At 40.2% G+C, this 27,490-nt stretch overlaps 1 protein-coding gene across 2 annotated transcripts in view; it reads right to left on the bottom strand.

The window, feature by feature from the left end:
• Nucleotides 1-24,954, bottom strand: part of hif1aa (hypoxia inducible factor 1 subunit alpha a) — a 42,862-nt gene extending 17,908 nt beyond the window's left edge. Inside the window, exons 1-3 of one of the 2 annotated variants that reach the window (XM_052017259.1) lie at nucleotides 24,658-24,954; nucleotides 1,782-1,972; nucleotides 406-551 (exon numbers count right to left, since the gene is read on the bottom strand). In XM_052017259.1, the coding sequence (XP_051873219.1) occupies nucleotides 406-551; nucleotides 1,782-1,972; nucleotides 24,658-24,683 (363 nt within the window). In that variant the 5' untranslated portion in view covers nucleotides 24,684-24,954. The remainder of the gene's footprint in view (nucleotides 1-405; nucleotides 552-1,781; nucleotides 1,973-24,657) is intronic. The other variant, XM_052017251.1, reaches the window with a different exon arrangement.
• Nucleotides 24,955-27,490: the final 2,536 nt, after the last annotated feature.

The following is a 27,490-nucleotide window of genomic DNA, read 5'->3' as shown; positions in this document are numbered from 1 at the left end:
TATTATTCTTAAAACTGTACATCCACAGTACAATCAGGAGCAAAAAATCTGCAGATGCTGGAAATGTGGAACAGAAATGGAAAATGCTGAAAGCACACAACAGGTCAAACAGCATCAGTGGGAGAGAAGCGATCAATATTTGGGTCAAGGATCAGAATCAATCGAATGAAGGGCCCTTGACCCAAGCATCCTGACTTTCCACCCACTGATGCTACCTGACATGCTGCATGCTTCCAGCATTGTATTTGTACCTAAAACAAATCAGGTTCAAGAGGCTTGACTGTACACTCTACCAAGGTAAGCAAGTCTTACTACAAAATAGTAGCACATCTCCCATTTAGTTATCCTTTCTTTGTACATAGCAGCACAACTACACAGTAATCGTGTAGTAAACATAATCTATACCTGAGTGAGTCCCATGCACTTGTTGACATTCTCAGACATGTAGATCATGTCTCCATCCTGTGTTAACACCATGACGAATCCCTCCAGAGCCTTCAAGTAAAAGCTGTTGAGTTGTTTCTCTAAGTCAGCTTCCAGCTCGGCATCCCCTGTACATGTTAGACACGTTCCAAGTAAATTCCTTTGGTCAACTGTCACTTAACTAGTTTCAAATTTGAAAACTTAATGGCTGATTTGAGAGCAAAAGAGACATTTATAATCACACCATATGCTGAATGCTTAAACACCTGAAACAAGCCTACAGTTCCGATGCAAATGTTGAAACCATATTGTACAGAGTAAAAACACTTTGATGTTTGAAATCAAAATACCAGCTGAACACTGTTCTTTACCCAAGTGGTAGTATGGAGTATTCAATGTCCATTTTAAGAGAAACCAAACTCTGCACAACACATTCATAAGAAGCCACCTGAATACAGCACTCATCGGTATTCCAAATAATTAATGAGTCTTGCACAATTAACAAAGCAGGACAGGGGGATTCTAAAAAGACTTGCATAGTAAACAACTTGCACTTGTATAGCACGTTTTAGTAAAAAGTCCTTATAAAGCACCTTGAGATTTATCATTCGAATCCCAGGAAGCTGAAGTCAAGGCCATCAAAGGTGTAGGGATCATCAAGGATGCACAGGAGTACTGAAATGTTTTTTTGCTTAAGGTTATAAAAGTGGAGGTGCTACCACAGAGAAAGGACGGTCATGCAGAGATTTAAGGACCAAAATGGCAACTCAATGTATTTCTCAATAGAAGGCAATTTATGTTAATAGATAAGGGATCAATGGACTTGTAATGACCTATGAAAGAGACAAAGTTCTGATTAAGCTCAACTCCATGCAATAAGGGAGGCTAGAAAGGACTGCACTAGAATGGTCACTTCAGTGGGAATTTCAGTAGCACTTAAGGGGGGGGGGGGGGGGGGGGGGTACAAATCTGTACAATGTAATTAACAAAATAAATTGCTTCTCTTATGTTTTGGACTTGGGGTTGAGAATGTTTGGAAGGTATTTTATTACTATATTAATGGGTATAATTCAATTCAAACCTGAATGGGTTCTGAATTTATAAACACATATCATGAACCAATTCCCATTTGGCTACAATTCTTCATTTTTTTTTAAATCAAGAAATGAACAAGTATCACATTCATTTCCACACATGCAGCATATTAGTCACTGCAGAAAAAACAAGTAATTTCTGACAATACAGTACAGATCTTTTTGTATCTGGCTCATGTTCTCACATCTTATGCAAGTCACAAATAAACAGACCATATTTGCATTTATTAAAATAACTAATTGTTTGAACTACAAACAGCTTACGATCATTGAGCAGTTTCCTCATGCGTAAGTAGCTGATAGTCAGCCTCATGATAGAGGCTTTGTCCAGATGAGAGGTGACACTGTGTGGAAGTGGCAGTTCATGGGCCAACTCATAGAAGACCTCTGATTCTTTGCTTCTTCGGCACCTGGCAGCATTACGAGACTTCTCCTTTCGTCTCTCGGAACTACCTCTATTGAGATTAAAAGACGAACCATTAGAAACCCATTTGGGAGATATTTCATGTAAGTGACAATTAGCTTAACATTTATCTGAAATTCAAAGCAACTTAGGAGCAAAAGTCAGCAATTTTGCCTCTTGAGCCTTTCAGCCATTCAATGATCTGCAGTGATCAAACTCCATGTAACTAAATGGGGAAGGGATTTTTTTGTTAACCAATCTTAGATTTAAAATTAGTAACTGACCTGTCATCAAATACCACCTGCCTGGATGTATGCAGCTCTAGCACCACTCAAGTAGCTTGACTGTACACTCTACCAAGGACAAAGCAGGACTCTATCAGGACAAAGCAGTCTGCTTGACTGGCACTGTATCCACCACCCTAAACATTCAATCCCTCCTCAAAATCTTCCCACAGTTACTCGCCTAGGCTACTGTGCCAGCACCTCTTAAACCTGCAGCCTCTGCCGCTAAGTGGGAAAAAGACAGCAGGCACATGGGAACACCAATACCTGTTCCCTTCCAAGTATACCATCCCAATGATGGAAAAATACTCCATCATTGCCAGGTTTAAATCCAATAACACCTAATCAATCCTTCACCAGAAGGATCACAGCAGTCCAAAATTACAACTCGCAACCACCTTCACGAGGACAAATGGGGATGGACAATACAGACAATACAAGCTGACCTTGGTAGCAACACCCCAATCAAAAAAAAACAAGTTAGTTCACAGGACAGTTGTAGCAGTTCAGGCAAGAACCAAGCTCTTCAAGAGACACACTTTGCAGATCAATTGGGCTCTGACTTTGTGCCTGAATCTAGTGCTCATACTGGTGCTGGGTGGTCCATTGCTTATGTTCCTATAAACTAAAATGGCTAGCAAAACACTCGAGGATATTTAAGTGCCATCCACACTGTTGTGTGTCTAGATTCACAGGAGGTCAGACTGGAGAGGGATGATAGACAGTTTGATATAGAGTAGTATGGCACAGAAGTAGGCCCTTCAGCCAGACCTATTCACGCCAACCAAGATGCCTATCTATGCTAATCCCATTTTCCTGCATTTGGCCTATATCCTTCTATTCCTTTCCTATCCATGTACCTGCCTCCACGACTTCTTCTAGCAGCTCCATATACCCACCACCACCTGTGTGGGGGAAAAACTTGCCCCTCAGATCTCCTTAAATATTTCCCCTTTCAGTTTAAACCTACGTCCTCTAGCTTTAGACTCTCTTACCTTTGGAAAACGACTGTTACTATCTACCTCTCTGCCCTATGTTATTTTTATAAACCGCTAAGATTACCCCTCAGTCTCCTGCACTCCAGTGAGAATAATTCCAGCCTATCCAATCTCTCCTTTTAACTAAATTCCCTCCATTCCAGGCAACATCCTGGTGAATCTCTTTTGTACTCTTTCTTGCACTATCACATACTTTCTATAGTGTGATGACAAGAACTGCACACAATATTCCAAGTGTGACCCAACCAATGTCTTGTACAGCTGTAACATGACCCAGCACTTGTACTCAATACTCCTGCCCATGAAGACAAACAAGTTAAACACTGCCTTCACTACCCTATCTATTTTCAGGGAGCTATGAACGTACCAAGGTCCCTCTGTAAATCAACGTTTCTGAGGTCTCTGCTGTTTTACTGTATTAGACAACCCAAAATGCATTACCTCACACTTGTCTGGATTAAAGTCCATCTGCTACTGCTCCGCCCAATTTTGCAGCTGAATTTTTGAATAAATAGTGTTTAGTTAAATATTGCTTTAGTTTAAAACATTAGTTTTACAGAGTTAGAGTTTAAGCTGTTAAATATTGAGTATTTCAGGAAGTATTTCTGATGGGGTTGACAGCTAGGGGGCATGCCTTAGCTGATTATCAGACATCAATACTTTTTCTAGCAGTCCTGTGGATGGTATTTGTTTGGTACTCCCATCGTCCATTCCTGCTGAGGCTTCAGCATGGACTGCAAAGGAAATTCTTACTAGCAGGTACATTCAACTGGCAAAAGCAACAGTGCATAGGTCAGCAGCGAGTAGGTAGCTCACCACTGACTACAAAATATGGGATTGTGTTCAGTAATTAATGTGCCTGCTTCCCAAAGGTTTCTTAACCTGAATTACATGTTAATTGAAAGAATATTGAATGCTTATGTTTTAATTGCAATTCAAATTCAATTCTTTCCACCCATAAAATGTCTGAATTAATAGCACAGGTGATTTGGTACTACCTAGCTTTAAGTCTGCTTTGTGAACTCTGCTTCAGAAATGATGTAGCAAAAATTATTTTAGTTCAATTTCAAATGACCTAATAAATAGACAGGATTACCAAAGTTCATTAGGTATGGAAGAGGAGGGAGAAGAAAATGAGTTATGACCTCAAAGTCTTGCATTCTGCTGGAACATTTCACTTCCCTAATCCCCATCCTCACCACTAGAGGGAGCTTAAACAAAACCATTGAACTTCTTTCTTCACACAAAGTACAGGTTGGATAGAGATTCAAAGTTGGTGTCTGACATTTAGCGTGGGGAAAAAATCTTCAATTTGAGCTGCTTGGATTCTTAAAAGATGATTCAATGTACAAGAAACTAAGATTCTAAGAATATGTTTATTAGAAAACAAAATCCTGGCTCTTTCAAGTGGATTAGGAGAAAATCCATAGATAAAGTGGACCAGTAAATCAGTGTTTTACAAAAGGTTTAGCTGGACTCCCTCGCTTTTGTACAATGCATAAGGAATCCTAATTTTTTATAAACTGCCTTTTTAACTCCATCCTTGTCCCTTAAAATAGTGTGTACATGCATCCCCAAGAGTCTCTGTTCCTGCATATGATTCAAAACTCATTATTTGATAATGGGAAAACAATAACACATCACTGTACACTTTCCTGCATTGCATTATCAGTCAAGACTACACAGCTAACCACCTGCTTCTAAATTTATTACTTCCAGGTTATTTATACATATCAAAAAAGAGCAGTTGTCCTATACTCTTCCGGTAAGGGATAACCACTGCATGCTCCTCTCTGCTCCAGGAAAACAATTTACAACTCTGCTTTTTATTCCATAGCCAATTTTCAGTCCATACTCTCAATGTCTCCTTAAACCAAGAGGCATTAATCTGGCTGTTTATTATTTGGATGTTGTCAAATGCCTATTAAGTTCATAAACAACAACAAACCACTTTACTCTCATTGAGTCATTACTTCAAAAATCAAGCAAACACTATTTGTCTTTAACAATTCCCCACTGACTTTCCTTTATTTACCCATACTTTTCTGAATACCCAATGAATTTGTTTTGGATGGATGTCTCAGAATGTTTGCAGCAATGTTAGGCTGACTGGTTTCTAGCTGCTAGATGTATGCTACTTTGCTTTTAAAAACTTGAAGGTAACACTTCCAATCTTCCACTACTCCACCACAGTCACCACCTCAAGAAATGTCTTCACATTTGTTTTGCTTCTGTCAGTGATGTCTACATATAATTAAGATATTTACTACCAGGTGGCTTTTCTACATTTCACTCTTTTTAACCTACAGCCTCAGTTATTCCAAGAACTTTGTTTCCTTATCCTTTTTTTCCCCCTCCTTCAAGAAAGTGTCTTTATCATGTTTCTGGACCAACTTCCCTGTTCACCTGATGTTTTACCTACCAATTTTTGATTCCACTCCACCTAGGCCAGAGTCTTTTCCATATCCCTTGTTATCCTCCTTTCAGCTAAGTATTTTAACCCTGAGTTTTCTTGATCTTTTAATGTTGTATGAATGCCTCCTCCTCTGTCCAACTTCATCCCCCTGAATTAGATCTAGTGCTGCTGCTTTGCTCATTTGGTAGAAAAAACACCTTTGCACACACATCTGGAATTCCTTCCCTTCTTTGCTTTTATCTTTTCTCGAATCTAGTCTATGTAAACAATTAATGCATTTTCCTGTTATGACTATTTGATAGACAATGAGCTTGCAAATGTACACTCATCCCTGTTCTACTATAAGGTGTCCCGAAATACATATGAAATAATTTAACTTTTCCTGTTGCTTCAATTCTTAACAAATAGATTGTTTTGCCATCTTGCTTACATCATCCTCACCAATGCTACCCAACTTTTTCCAAATACTAATGCTTCACCACACCCCTTCCTCTTCCATTATACTAATTTTAACTGTACAATTCAAACTAAAATAGGGTTAAAAGCCCCGCAACAATCATGATTTGCCTCCGTATGGAGGATATAGATTGTTACAGCATCAGATTGCTAGTAAGTACGTTGCTGAGACAAAATTGTTTAAGTTCTTTGTAGCAATACACACATGAAGTAATAATATTGTTGCAGCAAACTGTCAAAGAAAAGTGAAGGTCAAACAAAAAAAACAAGTGAAAGCAGGATATTGCACATCCAGAACCAGTCTCCAGAGGGCCAATAACCAAAGTCACATAATAATTATTTTGTACCCCAGGACAAATCGTAGAAAAAAAATATGTACATAGATAATAGACATCAATTTTCCTGACTCAGCTCATGTGTCTAACAAAATAGGTACACCCGCACCTCAAGGACTGCAGCAGTTCAAGGCAGCAGCTCACCACCACCTTCAAGGGCAATTAGGGATGGGCAATTAAATGTTGGCTTAGCCAATGAAGCCCACATGCCTTGAATGAAAAAACATGAGCAATACAATGTTCAGATAGATTTATAAAAGATGTATTTTAATTGTCTTTTTGATTAATAGCCACAGTTAGTTCTGTACAAAACATTAGACAAGGTGTGAAAGCAATAAAGACCACAAAAAATTATTAAGAGTAAAATTACATTTCTGAAACTCAAAACAGTTCCAACTCGAGGAAATCGCAGATGCACTACTCAATTTTCAAAACTTTCCAGATTTAGCAATTATGCCTTTGGATTGTAACATTATAAACACCACTCTTGTAGTCAGAAAAAAGCAAGACACCAAAAGACTATATACATCTCAGATTAATGTCAGTTAAATTAGCTGCATATAATGAAAGCATTTCAAGTCGTGTTGAAGTTACAAAAGGATAAAGTGAGCAAGTAAACTCAGAGGTTTCAGTGAATTTGGGGACAAATCAAAATATGCTCTAATTAGAGACACTAAAAATTGTGGAGGAGCAGAGTTGCATCCTCACAGTGCCAGAGATGCAGGTTCAATCCTAACCTTGGGCACCATCTGTATGGATTTTGTACATTCTCCCTGTGATCACATGGTTTCCTCCAGGTGGTCTGGTTTCCTCCCATATCCCAAAGATGTGTAGGTTGGTCAATTAATTGGCCATTATAAATTGCTCCTAGTGTGTGGGTGAGTTGGAGAATCTGGGGGAGCTCATGAGAGAATGTAGAAAGAATAAAAATTGGTTACAGTTAAATTGGTGCAAATGGGTGGATGATTGTTGGCACGATTCAGTGGGCTGAAGGGCCTGTTTCCATGCTGTCTCTCTCTGACTGAGCAAAAGGGTATGTGTTCTCATGTATATGTACAACCAACAAAAACATTGGCATACTGGACTTTATTTCAAAACTGGAATGTTGAAGGAAAGGAGTTTTAATTCACCTGTAGAGTGTTTTGATCAGATCCTACTTGGAATGCTGAGACTGCGAACCACACCTCAGAACTAAAGATAGCAGTACTCTGATAGAGGCTAAAATAATTCAATTGCAAGGTGTGTTCTCTGAACTTGATACACTCCCTTGAATTTTGAGCACAGAAATGTTATCTCTGAGGCATTTAAAATTATATAATGACTGTATAGGATAGATACTGAGAAACCATTCTCCTTGGAGGGAAACTTACAGCAAGAAGGCATACCTGTAAAATAAGAGCAAGGTCATTTCTAGTGAAATCAGCAAGTACTTTTCCCACTTAAAGGATATTGGAAATCTGGATGCCCAAAGAGCTGGATCAATTGAAATATTTTATAGTTTGTTTTTGAGGTTATTTATTTTGCACAGCTACTGAAGAAATTAATCTTAAATACAGATCAAGGATTATGGTTAAGTGATGTAAAAGGCTAGAGCTGAATAACCCAGTTATTTGTTTACCTTAAAAATGTGAAGAGGTATTTTAATGATCTAAAGGTTGTGAGAAAATGCCAATGAATGGAAATAAAAATGGTTTACTGAACCAGAGCAGGTATAATGGACCAAATGGCTTCCTTTTGTAATATTGATTCTGAAAAGCATTAATTAAAAAAATGTAAATACAGTATAGACATTAAAATAATGAAAAGAAGCAGAAAAGAAAATGCAACAAAGGAGACTGATCAGCATCAGCAATACTTTCCAAATGATTATAAATTCCATTGTCCAAGTATCTGACAATATCAAAAGTAGTTTCTACTGGTATTTTTTGTGAAAATAAAGCTATTCAAATAAGTCACTCAAATGTTTCCAATTCTAGGAAGCAGGCACATATTTCATGAAAGATTTTAAATATGTGGTATCTATATTTTCAGACTTAAACTCCTGTGCTCAAGTGCAAAGTGACTAAAGGACAATGCAGACATTTGAATGCAAAGATCCAACAGAGAAAAAAAAACACCTAAAGATAGGTAGGTGGAGGTACAAGAGATCCAGCAACTAAGTGCAAACAAGAACAAAAGAATGGATTCTTCAGCACTGTCAAGATCATCTAAGACCCAAAAAACAAATGATGGAGGGGACATTATTAACCACAAAGAGGCAGTCAGGATGCAATGGAAAAACACCTTGAAATTCCTCAAATGAGACTTTCATAATTGCAGTTGATTTTGAGTCCATTCCACAATTTACCTCGTCCAGCCTTCTCACTACTTCAGACTGATGACGAAGATTGAAAAAGCCATTTGCCAACTGAAAAACAGGACACCTGGAATATATATTCTGGTAAAATTCTAAACCTTGGCAGAGAGGAACTCATGAATTCACATCGTCATTGCTTCATCTGAGAAGAGACAACATGCCACAGGACCCCAAACAATTATAAATTCAGTTTCTTCAAGAAAGGAGAAATCTAACTGCAGTAATTACAAAGGGATCTCTCTGCTGCTTGCCATATGTAAAGTCATTGCAAAGTGCACCTCATCCATCAAGCAGTACAATGAACATATTCTTCATTGTGAAACAATTTAAAAAAATGGAGAGGATAGCATCAACCATTATATGCATCTACATTTGACCTTGCACACAAACATTTGACTCTATCAACCAAGGAGGACTGGAGAATCCTTCTGAAATTTAGCTGCCTTCAAAAGTTAGCCTTCAGCCTTTCATCCTATGCCTGCTACAAAATGACACGCAAGCCCGATCTTAACTAACAAATCAATCAAAATCCCAATCCCAATGTAGATCAGAGTTAAACAAGGTTGTGTCATTGTTCCAAGCCTTTGAAATCTTCCTTCATAAATACTGCACCTTGCCTCTAGAAAACTTCCTTCTGCAGTTGGAACTAATCTTTTCAAATTTCTTCACCAGAATCAAGGTCACTCCAGCTACAGTGCTTTTCACTTGCGCATGTGCACAATTGGGAGGCCAAACGCTAAGCCACAATTGACTTATTTATTCTCATGTACAAGAGAATGGGACTTGAGCAAAGCAGTTGTAAAACAGAAGGTCCTCTATCAACCTGTGCCCATTGAAATGACATCACCTTTCACAGAAGTACATGATGAGATCTTAAAAATGGATTACTCCTCACATCTCAGGATTGATCTCTCAGCAAGGCAGACATTGAAATTCACTGTCACCCTCAGTATACCAGACTAAAGCCACCTATGGACAGACTGTTTAAAGCAAAAAAAACCCAGCACTTCTACTGTATAGCTGCGGATCCTCACCTTGTATCCTTCGGAAACCAAACATTGGTGATGTACCACGAATGCAGTCTCTGCAAAATCTTCAGTTCATTGGGAGGATAATTTAAACAACTTTAACATCCTATCCCAGGCCAATCTATCTAGCAGTGACTATAATTGCAAACTGCCAGATCCAATCAATAAGCCACATTGTAGACTCCACTCTGATCTAGGTCACAAAGGGATCACCTGAGGGGCATTAAAAATGCTTCAAGGTTGCTTTCAAATTCTTTTTAAAACATTCTCATCAATTCATGAGATTCACTGGCTCGTTATAGTTCAAAACAGAGAAGCACTTAGAATAAAATCTCTAGAGGAGCACACAGAAGCCACACAAAACAGAGGAAGGAGCAGAGCTCCTCCTAAATTACCCTTACACTAACCCTGTCAAGCAAATCCTGCCCTATTTTCAACAATGTCAGCAGATTCCACATTCGTTTCCTCAGCTACCCAAGAACCCACAGAAGAGGAAGCAAGTCATCCTCAATCTCGAGAGACTGCCTAAGAGAAGGTGGTGACCAAATAGATCTAAATGCAAAACAAAACCTGAGTAATGCATAGAACAAGCCATGAACACTACCTCGTTATTCCTCTTTGGCACTATTTATTTATTTTTGTAACTTATAGTAATTCTTATGTCTTGCACTGTATTGCTGTCACAAAAGAACAAATTTCACGACATGTGTCAGTGATAATAAACCTGATTCTGATTCTTCAAGCTATCACTGGAATACATCTGCATTGCTCCCAGGATTCTGAGAATGATTATAACCTGGAAATTGCACCAATTTTCATGAATTATGTTGAATAAATGAAACAATTATGTTTTACTACAGAACTTTTTACAAACTTCTGATTAGTATCAATAATTGAAACTGAAAATTATTTTAAATTGTCTATGGAATGGGGAGAAAAAAACTTCTTAATTTTAGACCTACAGCCAATATTAGATATACAGAGCATACAATATATAACTAAAAGGAATCAAAATGCAGAGAGTGAAAATAACCGGCAGAACAATATCCATTGGCTCAAATGCAAGACAAAGAACCCATTAATTGTTGATTCCAACTATTAACATTCTTTCCCAATAACTCCATCTAAACAGCATCCAAAATACAGGGTATTGATGTACAGCCTTCCACCTAAAATGCAAATGAATTAGAAATCTTTGAACAAACTCTTACTAGGACTTATTTATAAGACTGGAACAGCTATCTATCCCAAAACAGACAATTACAAAGGAGCGCATCAAATCAATTTCATTTCGGAGTTCTCTGAAGGACACCAATTACAATCAACTGATTCAGTCCTAGACTAGTTAGGGGATTGAGACCTTAGTAACAGTAGAACAGGCACACCACATTTTCTACATGACAAATAATATCCAACTCATGAAAAGAAAATCTAACCGAAGCTGAAACAACTTAAAGATGCATGTGCCTCCCTTTACTATCACTTGTTGGGACAGAAAGTTCTGAACAAACTCTCCAGACTTCAGTCGCAGAGCACCTTGTTAGTTACCTTAAGATTTTGTGGAGTGTGGTGATGCACTTAATCTATTATTAAGTTAACAGAGCACATCCAAGAATCAGAATCTGATTCACCCTAGACACCGATCCATCAATTGCGAGAGCAGATCCCTTCACTGGCAGCCTTCTGTTCTGAAACATCTTTACTAGTCATCACCTTCCTTTTCTCCTCCAGATCCTCCAAAAAAAAAGGCATCTTAAAAATTCAAGTTGTGATTCCATTTTTAATAAAATTTGGCAGGAGATAACTATTCAAAAAATATTTGTCTCCAAGCTAAATAAGTGAATGCAACTGATGAATTACATCGACGTAATTAAAAGGACCATCAGCAAAGCAATGCCATTTCAATAACATATGTAGACCCTAGGTTACAGAAAATGGATCCAGCCTGACATGCCAAAACTATCAATTCTGTTTAAATCACCAGAAGGCACATTTAAAAATTTAAAAGGTAGAGCAGTGGATGTGGTGTACATAGATTTTACTAAAGTGTTTGATAAGGTTCCTCATGGAAGGCTCATTCAGAAAGTCAGGAGACATGGGATCTAGGGAAACTTGGCTGTGTGGATTCAGAATTGGCTCGCCCATAGAAGACAGAGGGTGGTTGTAGATGGACTATTTTCTGAGTAGAGATCAGTGACCAATGGTGTTCTGCAGGGATCTGTTCTGGGACCCCTGCTCTTTGTGATTTTTATAAATGACTTAGATGAGGATGTGGAAGGGCGGGTTAGTAAGTTTGCAGATGACATGAAGGTTGGTGGTGGTGTGGATAGTGTAGAAGGTTGCTGTAGATTACAACAGGACATCGATAGAATGTAGAGCTATGCTGAGAAGTGGCAGATGGAGTTCAACCCGCAAAAGTGTGAAGTGATACACTTTGGAAGATCGAATTTGAAGGCAAAATACAAGGTTTTTAGCAGTCTGGAGGAACAGAGGGATCTTGGGGTCCACGTCCATAGATCCCTCAAGGTCGCCACGCAGGTTGATAGGGTTGTTAAGGCAGCATATGGTGTGTTGGCCTTCGTTAGTCAGGGTATTGAGTTCAAGAACTGCCAGGTAAAGTTGCAGCTCTATAAAACTCTGGTTAGAACACACTTGGTATTGTGTTCAGTTCTGGCCGCCTCATTATAGGAAGGATGTGGAAACTTTAGATAGGGTGCAGAGGAGATTTAACCAGGATGCTGCTTGGATTGGAGAGCATATATGATAGGTTGAATGAGCTAGGGCTTTTCTTTTTGGAGCAAAGGAGAATGAGAAGTGACTTGATAGAGGTGTACAAGATGATAAGAGGCATAGATCGAGTGGACAGTCAGATTTTTTTCCCAGGGCGAAAATGGCTAACACAAGGGGGCATAATTTTAAGGTGACTAGAGGAAGGTATAGAGGGGATGTCAGAGGTAAATGTTTTTTTTAAAAAACAGAGAGTGGTGGGTGCGCGGAACACACTGCCACAGAGGTGGTGGAGGCAGATACATTAGGGACATTTAAGAGACTCTTACATAGCCACATGAATGACTGAAAAATGGAGGGCTATGGGGGAGGGAAGGGATATATAGATCTTAGAGCAGGATAAAATGTCGGCACAACATCGTGGGCTGAAGGGCCTGTACTGTGCTGTAATGTTCTGTGTTCTAAAAACTATATTTCCCATTTAGAATTTCATAATGAAATAAACCAAATCCGTGCAGTCTGCAGATAATTTTATCAACTTTCTGTTTTATTGACCAGGCCTGTTAAGGTTCAATAGTGTAACATGTTAGAGATTTGAGTACAATGGATATGCAAAATATATTTGGTAAATCAATTAGAGACGTGCTGTGTCTTATGAGACGTGTACATCAAGAATCAATCAGAAGGGAATAGATGAAAAGAAAACAAAATATAAATGGATTTACATTTATGCCTCATTTGCACTTTGGTCACCTCCACCACAAAAAAAACTTACATTTATCTAGTGCCCTTAATGCAGCACACCATCCCAAAACAATTCACAACAGTGTTATCAAACAAAAAGGAGAAGAAAAGTGGGGGGGGGGGGGGGGGGGTTCAGTGAGGGAATTTCAGAGGCTACTACCTTGGCAGATGAAATGATGGAGAGATTAAATTGAGGAAGGCTTGAATTAGAAGTATAGATATCAATGCTACCAAGGACCAGGTAATTTACCCAAGTTGTTAGGTAACCTGGCAAAGAATGTATTGAAATAGAGACTAAAGATAAAATGGATAAGGGGTTCTGCAGCAAATGAGCTGAAACAGGAGCAGGATTTGGCGGTGGTAAGATACACGTTTGGAAGCTCTGGTTCATAAACATTACATTGTATTTGCAAATTGACAATTTCAAACAATTGTTATGGAGAAAGATAGAACTGGCGGTTAGAGACAAAATTTAAGAAGGGGGCAGAAGTGCTTGATAATTAATGGACTGCAAATAAAACACCAATACTTGTTACTAAGATGGCCAACACAGCTTCTAAGAAACAATGCAAAATGTTGATATCTGGTAATGAAGACAGAGATTCACCTGCACCTCCCTTAATGTCATCTACTGCATTCAGTGCTCTAAGTGTGGCCTCCTCTACATTGGTGAGACCAAACGCAGACTAGGTGACCATTTCACAAGCGCTCTGGTCGTAACTGTGATTTGCATCTCCACATTGCCAGTCACTCCAACTCCCCCTCCCACACTATCACAGATATGTCAGTCCTCAGCCTCAACTGCCAGAATTCCAAGCGCAAAATGGAGGAATTGCACTTCATTTTCCGTCCTGGAACCTTGCAGCCTAACGGCATGAACATTGTATTCTCCCACTTTAAGTACCCCCCCCCCCCCCCCACTTTTCTTCTTCCCTTTCCTAGCCTCTCTCTCTTTTTCTACCCCCTTTTTTTCCCCGTTCTCTCCGTACCTTTGACCCTTTCCCTGGTGGATCTCCTCTCCCCTCCTCCCCCACACCTGCCTGTCACTATCTTTTACCTGCATCTACCTATCACCACCTTGTGCCCACCCCACTTCCCCTCTTTTGTCCACTTATCACTGCTTCCCCTTTTCCTATCTTCAGTCCTGAAGAACGGTCCTGACCAGAAACATTGACCACCTGCTTTTCTCCACAGACGCTGCCTGGCCTGCTGAGTTCCTCCAGCATCATAGTGTTTTTCATCTAGATTCTAGCATCTGCAGTCTTTAGTTTCTCAATGAATACTTAGATTATGCTTCTGTTGGCAATGAATGAATAGCTCAAATCTACTCTCTAACCAATACCCTGAAAAATGAATGAAATTACAGGGCTAGCTCTGCAAATCAAATTCTAGGAACTTAAAAGAATCTTTGCTCAATGAGGGAGAAAAGAGTTAAGCTACTCCATACTTCTGCATTCCCCAATTTCAATAGTAAAATCTCAATTTCTATAGATGGAATAATTTCTCACTTCTGTGATGGAAGGATATCTGTCTGAGGAATGTTCCTTTATGGTGTAGTAAACATTTTTTTTTAAAATTGATGGCAATCCAGAAAATAAGCAATGAAAATGGAATACACAGAAGTGGTAAATAAAATGAACTACAGTAATATAAAAGATTTTCCTCACATACTTAATACAAACCAGCTTCCCATCCTACAAACAGACATGAAGCCTATATTAATGTCATTGCAGGTAATAATTTTATAGTTAGGCCATAGCTGACATGGCCACAACAATTCAACTTCAAAAAAATCTTTTATTTGGTCAAAACAATCAGAAACTTCAAAACAGCAGGAAAACAAAATCATGTTAAAATACAGCACAAAGCACCTCAAAGTTTACTCAGATGGCCTTTAATAACGCCAACGTGTTCAAGGTTTGATGAATTCACAGCTGGAATGTAAGTTTGAAAAAACTACTGGAATCACAATAATTTCACATTTCCTTATAATACAGGAAGAGGCCATTCAGTCCATCAAATCCATGCTGATTCCCAGAACAATCCCATTCTTACATGTTCATCAATTACAGCCCATTTCTCCTACGAACATGGATAATTTACAATAACCAATTAACATACCAACCAGCACATCTTTGAAATGTATTAAGGAAGCTGAAGTACACTGGGGGAACCCACACAGTCTCTGAAAAACTGAAGGCCAGGACTGAATCCATGTTGCTGGAGTTTTGAGGAAGCTACGTAACTGTGTCACTCTGAATGTCCATGAATATCAACTTCCTGGCTATTGTGCATATATAGCCGCTTATCTCTATTGCCAATGACATAGTGGAAGCCATACCAATATGTGGGTTCCTTCGCAAAAGCTTTCGTACATATTACAGAATTGTTTTTAAAACATTTTTAAAACATAGCAACTTCCAGCACCTTCAGATTACAAAAACCTATAATAGTCTCGGCACTGATTTTGAAAAATAGTGAATCAGTAACTGCATATGGCCAAAGGTTAAACAAAAATAGATTTAAATACTTTCAGTATTTTGTGTACTTGTTCAATATAAAATAAACACAAATAAACAAATATTTAACATTCTCCCATTCTCAAATTGTCTCTCACAAGAGAGATTAACCACAGACTGTAGCAAAGCTCATCTCATCCACAAGGATTGATTTATATTCGCAAAAGGATAACAAGCTAAAATTAACTCTTAGTAAAGTACTATAAAGAGTATCATTGAAATGTTTGTCTTTAGCAATTTCCAACAAGAGTATCTTTTGTCAGCAGCATTATAATCAATGTATAAGAGAGCCAATTCAATGTAACAAATGCAGCCCTCCAATGATAACTTGATCAGCAGTAATATTTGAAAAATATTTAATGTTTGGCTGCTAAATACATTTTAATCAGGACAGCTTAGAAAAAATTTAAACTTTAAGGAATCCAAAGAATACAATTCCCAGGACTACAAGAATACAAGTCCTAGGACTCATTACCTCCCTCTGTAACTGGATCCTTGACTTTCTAACCAACAGACCGCAATCAGTGAGGATAGGCAGCAATACCTCCAGCGCAATTACTCTCAACACTGGTGCCCCACAAGGCTGCGTGCTCAGCCCTCTACTCCACTCCCCATGTACTCATGACTGCGTGGCCCAATTCTGCTCTAACTCCATCTACAAGTTTGCAGATGATACCACTGTTGTAGGCCGTATCTCAAATTACAATGAGTTGGAGTACAGAAAGGAGATAGAGAGCTTAGTGACATGGTGTCATGACAACAACCTTTCCCTTAATGTCAGCAAAACGAAAGAGCTGGTCATTGACTTCAGGAAAGGGGGCAGTGTACAGGCACCTGTCTACATCAATGATGCTGAGGTCAAGAGGGTTGACAGCTTAAAGTTCCTAGGAGTGAACATCACCAATAGCCTGTCCTGGTCTAACCACCTAGACGCCACAGCCAAGAAAGCTCACCAGTGCCTCTACTTCCTCAGGAGGCTAGAGAAATTTGGCATATCCCCTTTGACACTCATCAACTTTTTTTGATGCACCATAGAAAGCATCCTATCTGGATGCATCATGGCTTGGTATTGCAACTGCTCTGCCCAGGACTGCAAGAAACTGCAGAGAGCTGTGGACACAGCCCAGCACATCACAGAAACCAGCCTCCCCTCCATGGACTTTGTCTATTCCTCTTGTTGCCTTGGTGAAGCAGCCAGCATAATCATAGACCCCACCCACCTGGGTCATTCTCTCTTCTCTCCTCTCCCATCAGGCAGAAGATACAGGAGCCTGAGGGCACATACCACCAGGCTCAAGGACCGCTTCTATCCCACTGTGATAAGACTATTGAACGGTTCCCTTATACATTGAGATGGACGCTTGACCTCACAATCTACCCTGTTGTGACCTTTACTTTGGTATTGGTTTTTTTTACCCGTGCTACCTCGATGCACTCTGTACTAACTCAATGTATCTGCACTGCGCAATGAATTGATCTGTACCGACAGTATGCAAGACAAGTTTTTCACTGTACCTTGGTACAAGTGACAGTAATAAACCAATACCAATCATTCAGGAATCCTGGTGATTCAGCATCTGACTCATCAGGTATCTTTTGCCATGCCCACTTTTGACTCCCCATGACACTGGTTCCCGTGTTCCCTTTAAACTTACTGGGTTCACTGGGAAATTTATTACAATACTGTGTACCAAATAAAAAAGCTGAATTAAAAATGTGTTGGTGTATTAATAATTAATAACATCTAATAGTTAAGAAAATCAACTAACCCAGCAAAGTCCCGAGCTTGCTGGATTGACGTAGGCTTGGAGTATTGGGTCCTTTAACTCAACTAACAACTTTGTCATGCTGAGAAACAGCCTAGTTCCTTGGGGTGCCAGCCATCACTACTGACAGCACTCTCGCTGAATCAGATGATTCTGGGTTCAAGTCCCACTAAAACATCTTCTAGCTCAAAGATAATGGGTTGACTCTCCAGTACACTACTATCAAAGTGACGTTTCTTGGTTAAATTTCAAACTGAGGCCCCGAAGTGTCTCAGATAAGGATAAAAAATACATAGGAACTAATTTTAAAGAGCAAGGGAACTATCTCCGGTATCCCAGCCAATATTTATTCCACATTAACACCACTAAAAGTCCACCTGGCACTTAATACACTGAACCTGCGTGCAAATTGTCTGCAACATTAAAACAGTACCATTCCTTGAAAAGTACTTCACTGTCTGTAAAACAATTTGAGATTCAGAAATTGTTAAAGGAGATATACAAATGCAGGATTTCATTGGGTATGGCAGCATAGAGCTTTCTGCACCAGAAATAATCAAATTTCAGCACAGCCAGCAATTCAGAAGAAAATAATGCTTGCCTTTATGAAGAAATTGAACATTTACAGTTAGGATCTTCATACAACACATCGAGATGCTGTTTCTCTTAATTTGGTCACGTAAACTAATAACTAAAATGAAGTAGGATTTTCCAACAGGCCTCATGTCCTAGTCATCAACGATGTATTCACTTTTCCAATCCCTAGTACAGAACAAGTAACAATGTATCCAAGCACATAAATATTGCATAAAAAAATGAGGTTATTCAAACCTTAAAAAATGTTACTAATAATCTCTGAAGCAGAACCTTATCAGAATTTTCAGGAAGCCACTGAAACAGGCATGAATTCTTGCCAGTCTACCATGCTAACCACCTCCTAAAAACAATCAACATAGTTAATCAGACATAATCTTCTGCAGTTTCCAATTTTTTAAAATCCCCCTTAAATTACAGAGAGCATTTGTATTTTCTAATGCAAATGCATAATTTATGAATACTTATAACATTTTATCTGCAATTCATTTATTTCATCTTGGAAACAGTCCTTGTAAATTATTCTTCTATATTTTTCTTTTCTACTCCATTATTTCTTATGCGTTGATTTCCAGACCTGGTTTTCCACTTTTCCTACAAGTGGAACTAATTGCTTTGTTAAGATCATGTTCTGTATTGTCCAGTATATATTTTTATTATCTAACATTGCTTCTATGCCCATCTCTAACTCAATGCAGTTTGCTGTCGCCAGTTTGTTTGTTTTGCAGCCAATTTGTCAAATTTATCATAATATGATCAGTTCAGAATGAACCCCTAACTACTGATGTTCATCATCTCATCCATGTCTCTTCAAAATATTCTGGAAATTCATGGTTTAACAAACTTAATGACCTTCTTATTCTGACTTCTGCCCTCTTCCTTTCTGGTCCTGATGAAGGGTCTCGACTTGAAATGTCCACTGTTTATTTCCTTCCATAGATGCTGCCTGACCTGCTGAGTTCCTCCAGCATTTTGTGTGAATTGCCTAAGTGAATTGTTTTTCCACATGCTTCCTTGTTTTCCATACTTACACAATCCTACCACTACACTGAAGTCATTAATAGTGGGGAAGTTTGGTTATTTCTTAACTCCAGTCAATATTTTCACTGGCTGATCACCTTTGCTGAAAGCCCTTTATCCTAATGCAGAAAGTGTCTACAAACGACATGCCCGTCAATTTCCAAAAATCCTTTAATCTGCAATATTTAAATCCCGATCATCCCTAGGTTGTAGCAAGTCTCTGTAAGGCTTTAAGATCAACCTCTTATTACACTTGTATTATTTCATAGCTGTGTAAATTTAGACATATAACTTAAGTTCACAACCATAATTTTGTCTATGCATAATTCTGATTTTTTTTAAACCTGTGGATTTTCCTCCCCAATCCACTTTAAATTTTGCCCCCTCCCTGCTCCATCTACCCTCTCTGCAAAGACACAGGTCTCTCTCCATTTAGAGAAAGATGTCTTCTATGTAGAATCTTTCATCATTATTGGTCCTAGAAATCTGAGACCATCCCTTCGACATCATCCCTCCGATCTAGCACTGAAAATGTTAATCCAGCTCTCTCTGGATGAACTAGAGTATGGCACTGGGAGCAATCCAGAAATGAATTAAATTGCAAAGAAAATATGCACAGGTATTAATTAACAAACTTGATAATGATGTTGTATTAAAAAAAATCTTGTGTTAGACATCTTTAACTTACTTCATGGCACATGGTGTCATTGGAAAGGGAAACAGTTTAAATGTTTTTGAGAATGTGGATAATCCACGAGCTGTAGGTACACCCATGGTGCAAAGACTTCCCCAAGCAATGACACTTATCCAAGATGGGACGGTGTATTTTTGGAGGGGAACTTGCAGAAGGTAGCGTTCCAGTGTGCCTCTTCAAGGCAGTGAAAATCACAGGTTTGGTAAGTTCTGCCAAAAAACTGTTGGTGAATGGCTGCATTCAGTCTTACAAACCACATAGACTCTAGCCACAGCGCTACTGCAGTGGTGGTAGTGGACTTTCAGAGTGGTGGTTAAAACACCAATCATGTGGATTGCTTTAGCTTGGATGAAGTTAAGCTTTGACAGTTGTTGAAATGGCACTCATGAAGAAATTAGAGAATATTCCAACATTCTCCTAACTTGTACCCTCTAGATGACAGAGGGACTTTGTGGAGTTGGGAAGCAATTTCCTCTGTACAGAACATTCAGATTTTGGCCTGCTCTGTTAATGAAAAGGGATTATTTCTATTTACTGTATCAACGTCTTATCTTCCATGCATTCGAAAGAAAGCAACCACAACCTAACCAAGCATTCCCTTTGTGTTTGTCACTGGAGTACAGGCAACCTCTGCACTATTGAGTGGAGGGTTGCGTTCCTAGAAAATAGGCCATACAGTGATTTTCTGTAATATGAAGCTGCGTCATCTGCATTTGCTTCAAGAAATGAGAGTTGAAAATTTTTTTTGTTGTCTTATATACTTCTCCTCCCCCCACTGACATAAATTCCATAAGATCGAATTTTAATCCATATCTCAAATTTCTTGGTAGTGATTTGCAAATTCTGCAAGGGCATACTTCCATAACCCAAACAGCCATAATAGAGGTCACTTGTAGTAACAATTTGTAAATAGAGTTTATAGATCATGGAAGCAAACCCTACAGCCCAACTCATCCAAGGCTATCAAGAGATCCAGTAAAAAAAACCTAAACTTTTTGTTTACTTTTTCATGAAAGCAAAAAAGATATCATTGCAGGCTACAGTGCAAATCAAACAATTACACTCTTACTTCCTGGAAAAATCTGTAATTCAACAGCAGTTCTAACTGCACTAACCATATATAAGATGACGTTCTTTACCCAATATGAAAAAAAATTGAAGTAAGTGTACAATGATTTATGCTATAACAGGTGAAGGCCACTCACCAGACAAGGAGATTTTATCTAGGCTACTAGCATGGAACAACTTTAACTTTTAGACAAGGAAGATTAAATGAAATTTGCTTATTTTTTTCTCTGTGAACAACCACTTGCAAGCATGGAATTGAATGAGACAGAAAAGAGAGCGAGAGGGAACTTAAAAATGGACAAATAATACTCAGGCACAATTAACATTGGGATGTTTGGAACATATTTTGGGTGACTTTTACTGAGGCTAAAGAGCTGCATTAGTCTATGATCAGACATTGCTGAAAATATTCAAGCAGGTTAGGTAGCATCCATGGAGAGAAAAACAGAGTTAATGTTAGAGGACGAAATCAACCTAACTGAGCGCACTGGCCGTAACGGGGTAATATAAAACAACTGATCCAGAACTGCCAGAGGAAGTGGTTGAGGCAGGTACAGTAACAACTTTTGAAAGACAGTTGGACAGGTACATGGATTGGAAAGGTTTAGAAGGTTATGGGCTAAACTCTAGCAAATGGGACTAGCTTGGATGGGGCATCTTAGTCAGCATGGACCAGTTGGACTAAAGTGCCTGTTTCCATGCTGTATAACTCTCAGAGCTCCTAAAAAAAAGATAGAGATGGGGGAGCATGATGGTGTAAGGGAGTTGTGAACCAAAATAAAGAGAGGAAAAGAGGGCAAGGGGTGTCATTCTGGTTTAACTGAACTGAGCAATGGCAACCCCTTAGGAACATTTAATCTTTTTCTTGCTCACAGTTAATCAGCCAAGATTCTGATCCAGTGACTCTTCCTCAAAGCTGACGTCCAGACATCAGGTAAAGGATCATGAAAGAATAGCTTACAAACTCCACCCCATCCCAAATACAAAACAGTCAATTAACTTGAACCTCTGAGCCACACTCCAGCAAAATCAATATCTTTCAGCAAAGAGCTAGAAATAAAGCATCCAATAGTCCCAAAATTTTTTGATGCAACATTAAATAAATGCACACAAAAATGCACAGTGGTCTCCAGTGAAAAACACTACATTGACCAACACAAAGTTCTGAAGTGATTCATAATTGATTTCGTTCAGATGCATGAATAAATTTCTTACAATTTCATCCAAAATAATACATTTCTATAGCACGTTCACTTGAATTAAAGATACCTTAAGACTCAAAAAAATATCCACATATCAATTCTAAAGGGCAAGATCCAAAAAACCCATAATATTCAGCAAGGTAACTCCAGACGAGTAAACCTTATGATTCTAACATCTGCCAAACAGGAAATGCATTGTCAAAAAGACAGCTGATCTTATAATTGCAAATTGTATGTCTGGGACCAGCATCTCCTCCCATTTGTTTAAATTTGAGGTGTCTTGCATTGCTAGTGTTAACGAACAAGATCCTTTCAAACTTCTTATTTAAATTTTGTGTACCAAGGGAAATCTAATTTTCCATACAAACTATATAAAAGTCAATATTTATACCTACACTCATGTAAGAAGCACCCCATCCAAAAAAAGACAAATGATGCCACCTGAATGTATGTGAAACTTTTAGTGGAAAATGGGAAAACCAGTAGATTCATAGCCTTTTGTTTGAAAGCATCTTCTTGCTGGTTTGGACATCTTTCAAGCATATATCCCCAAACAGTGGAACTGCAGGACCAAGAAGGAAGGAAGGACAAAGAGGCTCTCCCAATGACAGTCCCAGCTTTAGATTTAAGCTCTGAATGCAGTAGCACTCATCTCCTGGAGCCTTCATAGTGATTGGAACTGACAGAAATTAAAATGAACTTAAAATTAAAACACCCCACCACCATAAATAGAAGTACTGAAGCTTTGCTCCTATTTCTTATATTCAGGGTTTTCTAGTATGTCACAGGGTCAAATAGCTGCAGTCTTGGACATGTACAAGTATGGCTATGAAATGACACACCAACAACATGAAAAGTAATTCTTTAATACTCATTGCTGTCACCTCCCAAAAAATCCTTTCCATTACAGTTGATAACTGAAGTGGCATCATATAGATAATAAGTGTCAGGAAAACAAAAACTATATTCAAACAAAAACATTTGCGCTAACAGAAATACAAGTCATATGCAAACATAATTGTGGTCCACAAAAATCATAAAAAGATTCTAAGGTTTTAAGCACCCATATTTAACAAGGCCTAAAAAATTAGTACTTAGAAAATATTTCAAGGTGCAATGATAAATCGCCATTTAAATATTTGTTCTTCGGCCAAGTGAGTGTACACCAGAGCTCAGGGATGTCTCCGTGAGAAACTTATTATTAACACTGATGAAATTCTCATAAATTTTACTGTTATTATTTAAGATTTGGACACCATTTAGAATATTCCTTTAGAATCCCAGATACTCAAAGTTCAAACTGGACAAGCCAGCAAATAATGGAAAATATTTAGTAGCTTGGGTATTAGGAGCTGAATAATTGCAGACTTGAGAATACAGCACAAGCCCATAGCTTTGGCATCCTGGTTCAAAGAATATAATTTGTCAATATTTTATCAGTTATGTGGGACTCAATGTATGCTATTAATTTAGCAATTTAAGATATATTCAGACATGTCACCCAATAATAATCTCATGTTTATTGAATATAAATTGGCAAGAACTAAATCTCCTGTTTAGCCAGTCAATATTTTCAAACTTAAAGAATCCCAATCATCCCTGTTATGATTAAGTAGAGCAAATAAAGTTGTAACAAAATTATTGCCCATTGTTCCCAATGTACGGAACACAAGCTGATCTGTGATTTTTGATACCATTCAGGTTTGGGAAACCAATGTAAATTGTTCTGTAGATGAGTAGTAGAATGGTTGATGGGAATGCGAAGAAAAAGATTAGGGTAAATATATGGGAGAATGGGATTGTCCTGTGCACTGGCATAAATTCGGTGGGCAGAAGTAGTCTCTTACGTCAAACGGAAATATGATCAGATCTTACAAGTGCCCAGAAGACAAACCTTCGTGAATTTTAAAGCCAATGTTACAAGTAACCCGTGTAACTAAATATAATTTCATCATGATCACTGTGACATTTCACTGAAGTTGTTAGATTTGATCAAATCACATTTTGCCCCGAACATTTTTGACACAAGTGTCCCAAACACGGACAAATCCATCAAAGACAATGACCTAAATACCCGCTCACAACACAAGATTCCCTAGGACTGCAAAAGGAAGACAAAAAAACTGAAATCGGACTGAAATCTAAGCGAGACAGCGCAGTCCATCCCCGAACTTTGAAATCGAGTGAAGGTCGCCTATTAACCCGGGCCCAACCAAAAGCACGTTGCAAAGCGAGCGTTCAAGCCAGCCCTTTAAACAAAGCCACCCAAGGTCAACCGAGAGCGGGCCAGGCAGGCAGGCAGCAGCCGCACAGCACCTTCCACCACCCCTCGGCGCCCAGTCCAGCGCAGCTCAGGAGTCAGCTTCACAAAATGGCGACGCGGGGCCTGAGGCGAGCTCCAAGCCGCAATCCCTGCCCGTCTCACTGCCGGCAAGCAGGGCAAGCTGGCTAGCAGGAATCAGGCCCGCCGGTTCGCCAGCGCATCCACGGGCAGCCGCCGCCACGTCCCGCCGGACGCTGGCACACTCACCCCTTCTCCTCGCCGCCGACCTGCATCGCGTTATTGTCCTCGCCGCTTCTTCCTCGATCTCCGGCACCGCGGCCAGGCACGGGAACTCCGGACCTCGGCTCCACCACCGACCGACCGCCCGCCGACACTTTCACTCCCTGCCGAAAGGTGGTCTCACGACGTGACCGCTCGCCTGTCAAACCCTTCGTCTTTCTCCAGACACAACACAGAATGGCGGCCGCTAACTTACGTCGCCACCAACTTTCTTTGAGTCGCTCGGCACGCGCACACGGGGGCGCGCTCACGCTCGCACACACCCGCCACGCCACTCGCCTACGTCACCGCGGAGCAGCCACTCACACGGCAGCGCGGGCGCGCTCACGCTCACACACACCCTCCACGCCGCTCGCCTACGTCACTGCGGAACAGCCACTCACACGGCAGCGCGGGCGTGCTCACGCTCACACACACCCTCCACGCCGCTCGCCTACGTCACCACGGTGCAGCCACTCACGCGGCAGCCCGGGCGTCACCGCCCCCCTCCCTCGCTGGCAGACGCGGTGCCCGCGGTCCCAGTTCCGATCCGTCCCACGTGGGAGTGCTGGCGCTGGGTCGCCAACCTGCAACGTTAACTCTTATCTCTCTCTCTCCACAGACGCTGGCTGACCAGCTGGGTATTTCCAGCAACTTTTGTTTTTTTATTTCAAAGCCGTCTCACACCGGCACTATTGACTCATAGAACCGTGCAGAACAGGCTCTTCGGCCCACAATGTTGTGCTGACGTAGTTATTCCCTCCCTGCTGCAGAATGTCCATATCTCTCTATTTTCCTCTCATTCAGGTGCCCATCCAAGCCCCTCTTAAAAGCCCCCAAAGAATTTGCCTCTACCACCCTATCAGGCAACGCATTCCAGGCAACCACCACTCTCTCATTAAAAAAACATACCCTTCATGTCTGTTCTGAACCTATCCCCTCTCACCTTAAATGCATGCTTTTTGGTATTGGATCACTCAATAATGGGAAAAAGATATTGCTTGTCCACCCTATCTATGCCCCTCATAATTTTATACAGTTCCAACAGGTCAGCCCTTAGCCTCCACTGCTCCAGAGAAAAGAGCCCAAGTTTGTCCAACCTCGTGATGAAAATGTTGATTTTGATTGACTTAAGTGTTATTTATTATCCATATTGGCAAGGGCGGGGTGCAGGAGGTAATGTCCTGGTGGTCCTTGGTGGGGTCATAGTTCAGGGATAGGTAGGAGGAAGTGTCTGAGAGTTGGTGTCTGGCCTCTGCAAGGTAGAGGTCAGTACACCGGACTACAACAGCACCACCCTTGTCGGCTGGTTTGATGACAATGTCAGGATTGGTGCGGAGGGAGTGGAGAACAGAGTGTTCAGACGGGTAAGGTTGGAGTAGGTGAGGGGGGCAGACTCAACTACACCAGCCAACTGCGGGAGATAATGTCCTGGTGGTCCTTGGTGGGGTCATGGTTCGGGGTAGGTAGGAGGAAGTGTCCAAGAGTTGGCGTCTGCAGGATATAATATCCTGGTGGTCCTCAGTGGGATCATGGTTCAGGGATAAGTAGGAGGAAGTGTCTGAGAGTTGGCATCCACCAAAATTAGAGGGATATGGGACAAATGTTGGCAAATGGGAATTGTTGACAAACTAGCTTAGATGGGAATCTTAATTGGCATGAACGAGTTCTGAATCAGAATCAGATTTATTATCACTGATATATGACATGAAATTTGTTGTTTTGCAGCAGCAGTACAGTGCAAAGACATAAAATTACTATAAATTACAAAAATAAATAAATAGTGCAAAAAAAGGAATAACAAGGTAGTGTTCATGGACCATTCAGAAATCTGATGGCAGAGGGGAAAAAGTTGTTCCTAAAACATTGAGTGTGGGTCCTCAGGCTCTTGTACCTCCTCCCTGATGGTAGTAACGAGAGGAGGTCATGTTCCAGATAGTGAGGGTCCTTAGTGATGGATGCCACCTTCTTGAGGCACTGCCTCTTGAAGATGTCCTCTATAGTTGTGCCCATGATGGAGCTGGCAGAGCCTACAACCCTCTGCAGCCTCTTGCAATCCTTTGCACTGGACCCTGTATAGCAGGCAGTGATGCAACCAGTCAGAATGCTCTCCACCGCACATATGTAGAAATTTGCAAGAGTCTTTGGTGACATACAAATCTCCTCAAACTCCTAACAAAGTAGAGCCACTGGCATGCCTTCTTCATGATTGCATCAATGTGTTGGGCCCAGGATAGATCCTCTAAGATGTTGACACCCAGCAATTTGAAGCTGCTCACCCTTTCCACTGCTGACCCGTCAATGAGGACTGGTGTGTGTTCCCCTGACTTCCCCTTCCTGAAGTCCACAATCAATTTCTTGGTCTTGCTGATGTTGAGTGCGAGGTTGTGGTTGCGATACCACTCAACCAGCCGATCCATCTCACTCCTGTACACCTCCTCATCGCCATTTGAGCTGAGCTTGGCCATACAGTCATGAGTGTAGAGAGAGTAGAGCAGTGAGATGCGCCTGTGTTGATTATCAGCGAGGTGGAGATGTTATTACCGATCCACACTGACCATGGTCTCTCAATAAGGAAGTCGAGGATCCAGTTGCAGAGGGAGGTATAGAGGCCCAGGTTTTGAAGCTTGGTGATTAGTACTGAGGGGATGATGGTGTTGAATGGCGAGCTGTAATTGAGTTGGGCCGAAGGGCCTGTTTCTGAGCTGTATTACTGTGTGATATGATTTTTGTGGCTTGGCAAATCCAGGAACAGTATCAAGAACAACACCCGAAGCTATATATAGTCTTCATCGATCTGACCAAAGCTTTTGACTTTGGT

Source organism: Pristis pectinata, chromosome 1, assembly GCF_009764475.1.
Source record: "Pristis pectinata isolate sPriPec2 chromosome 1, sPriPec2.1.pri, whole genome shotgun sequence".
Taxonomy (NCBI): Eukaryota; Metazoa; Chordata; class Chondrichthyes; order Rhinopristiformes; family Pristidae; genus Pristis; species Pristis pectinata.
Note: the sequence above shows the minus strand (reverse complement) of the source record. Positions and strands in the feature narration are given on the sequence as shown.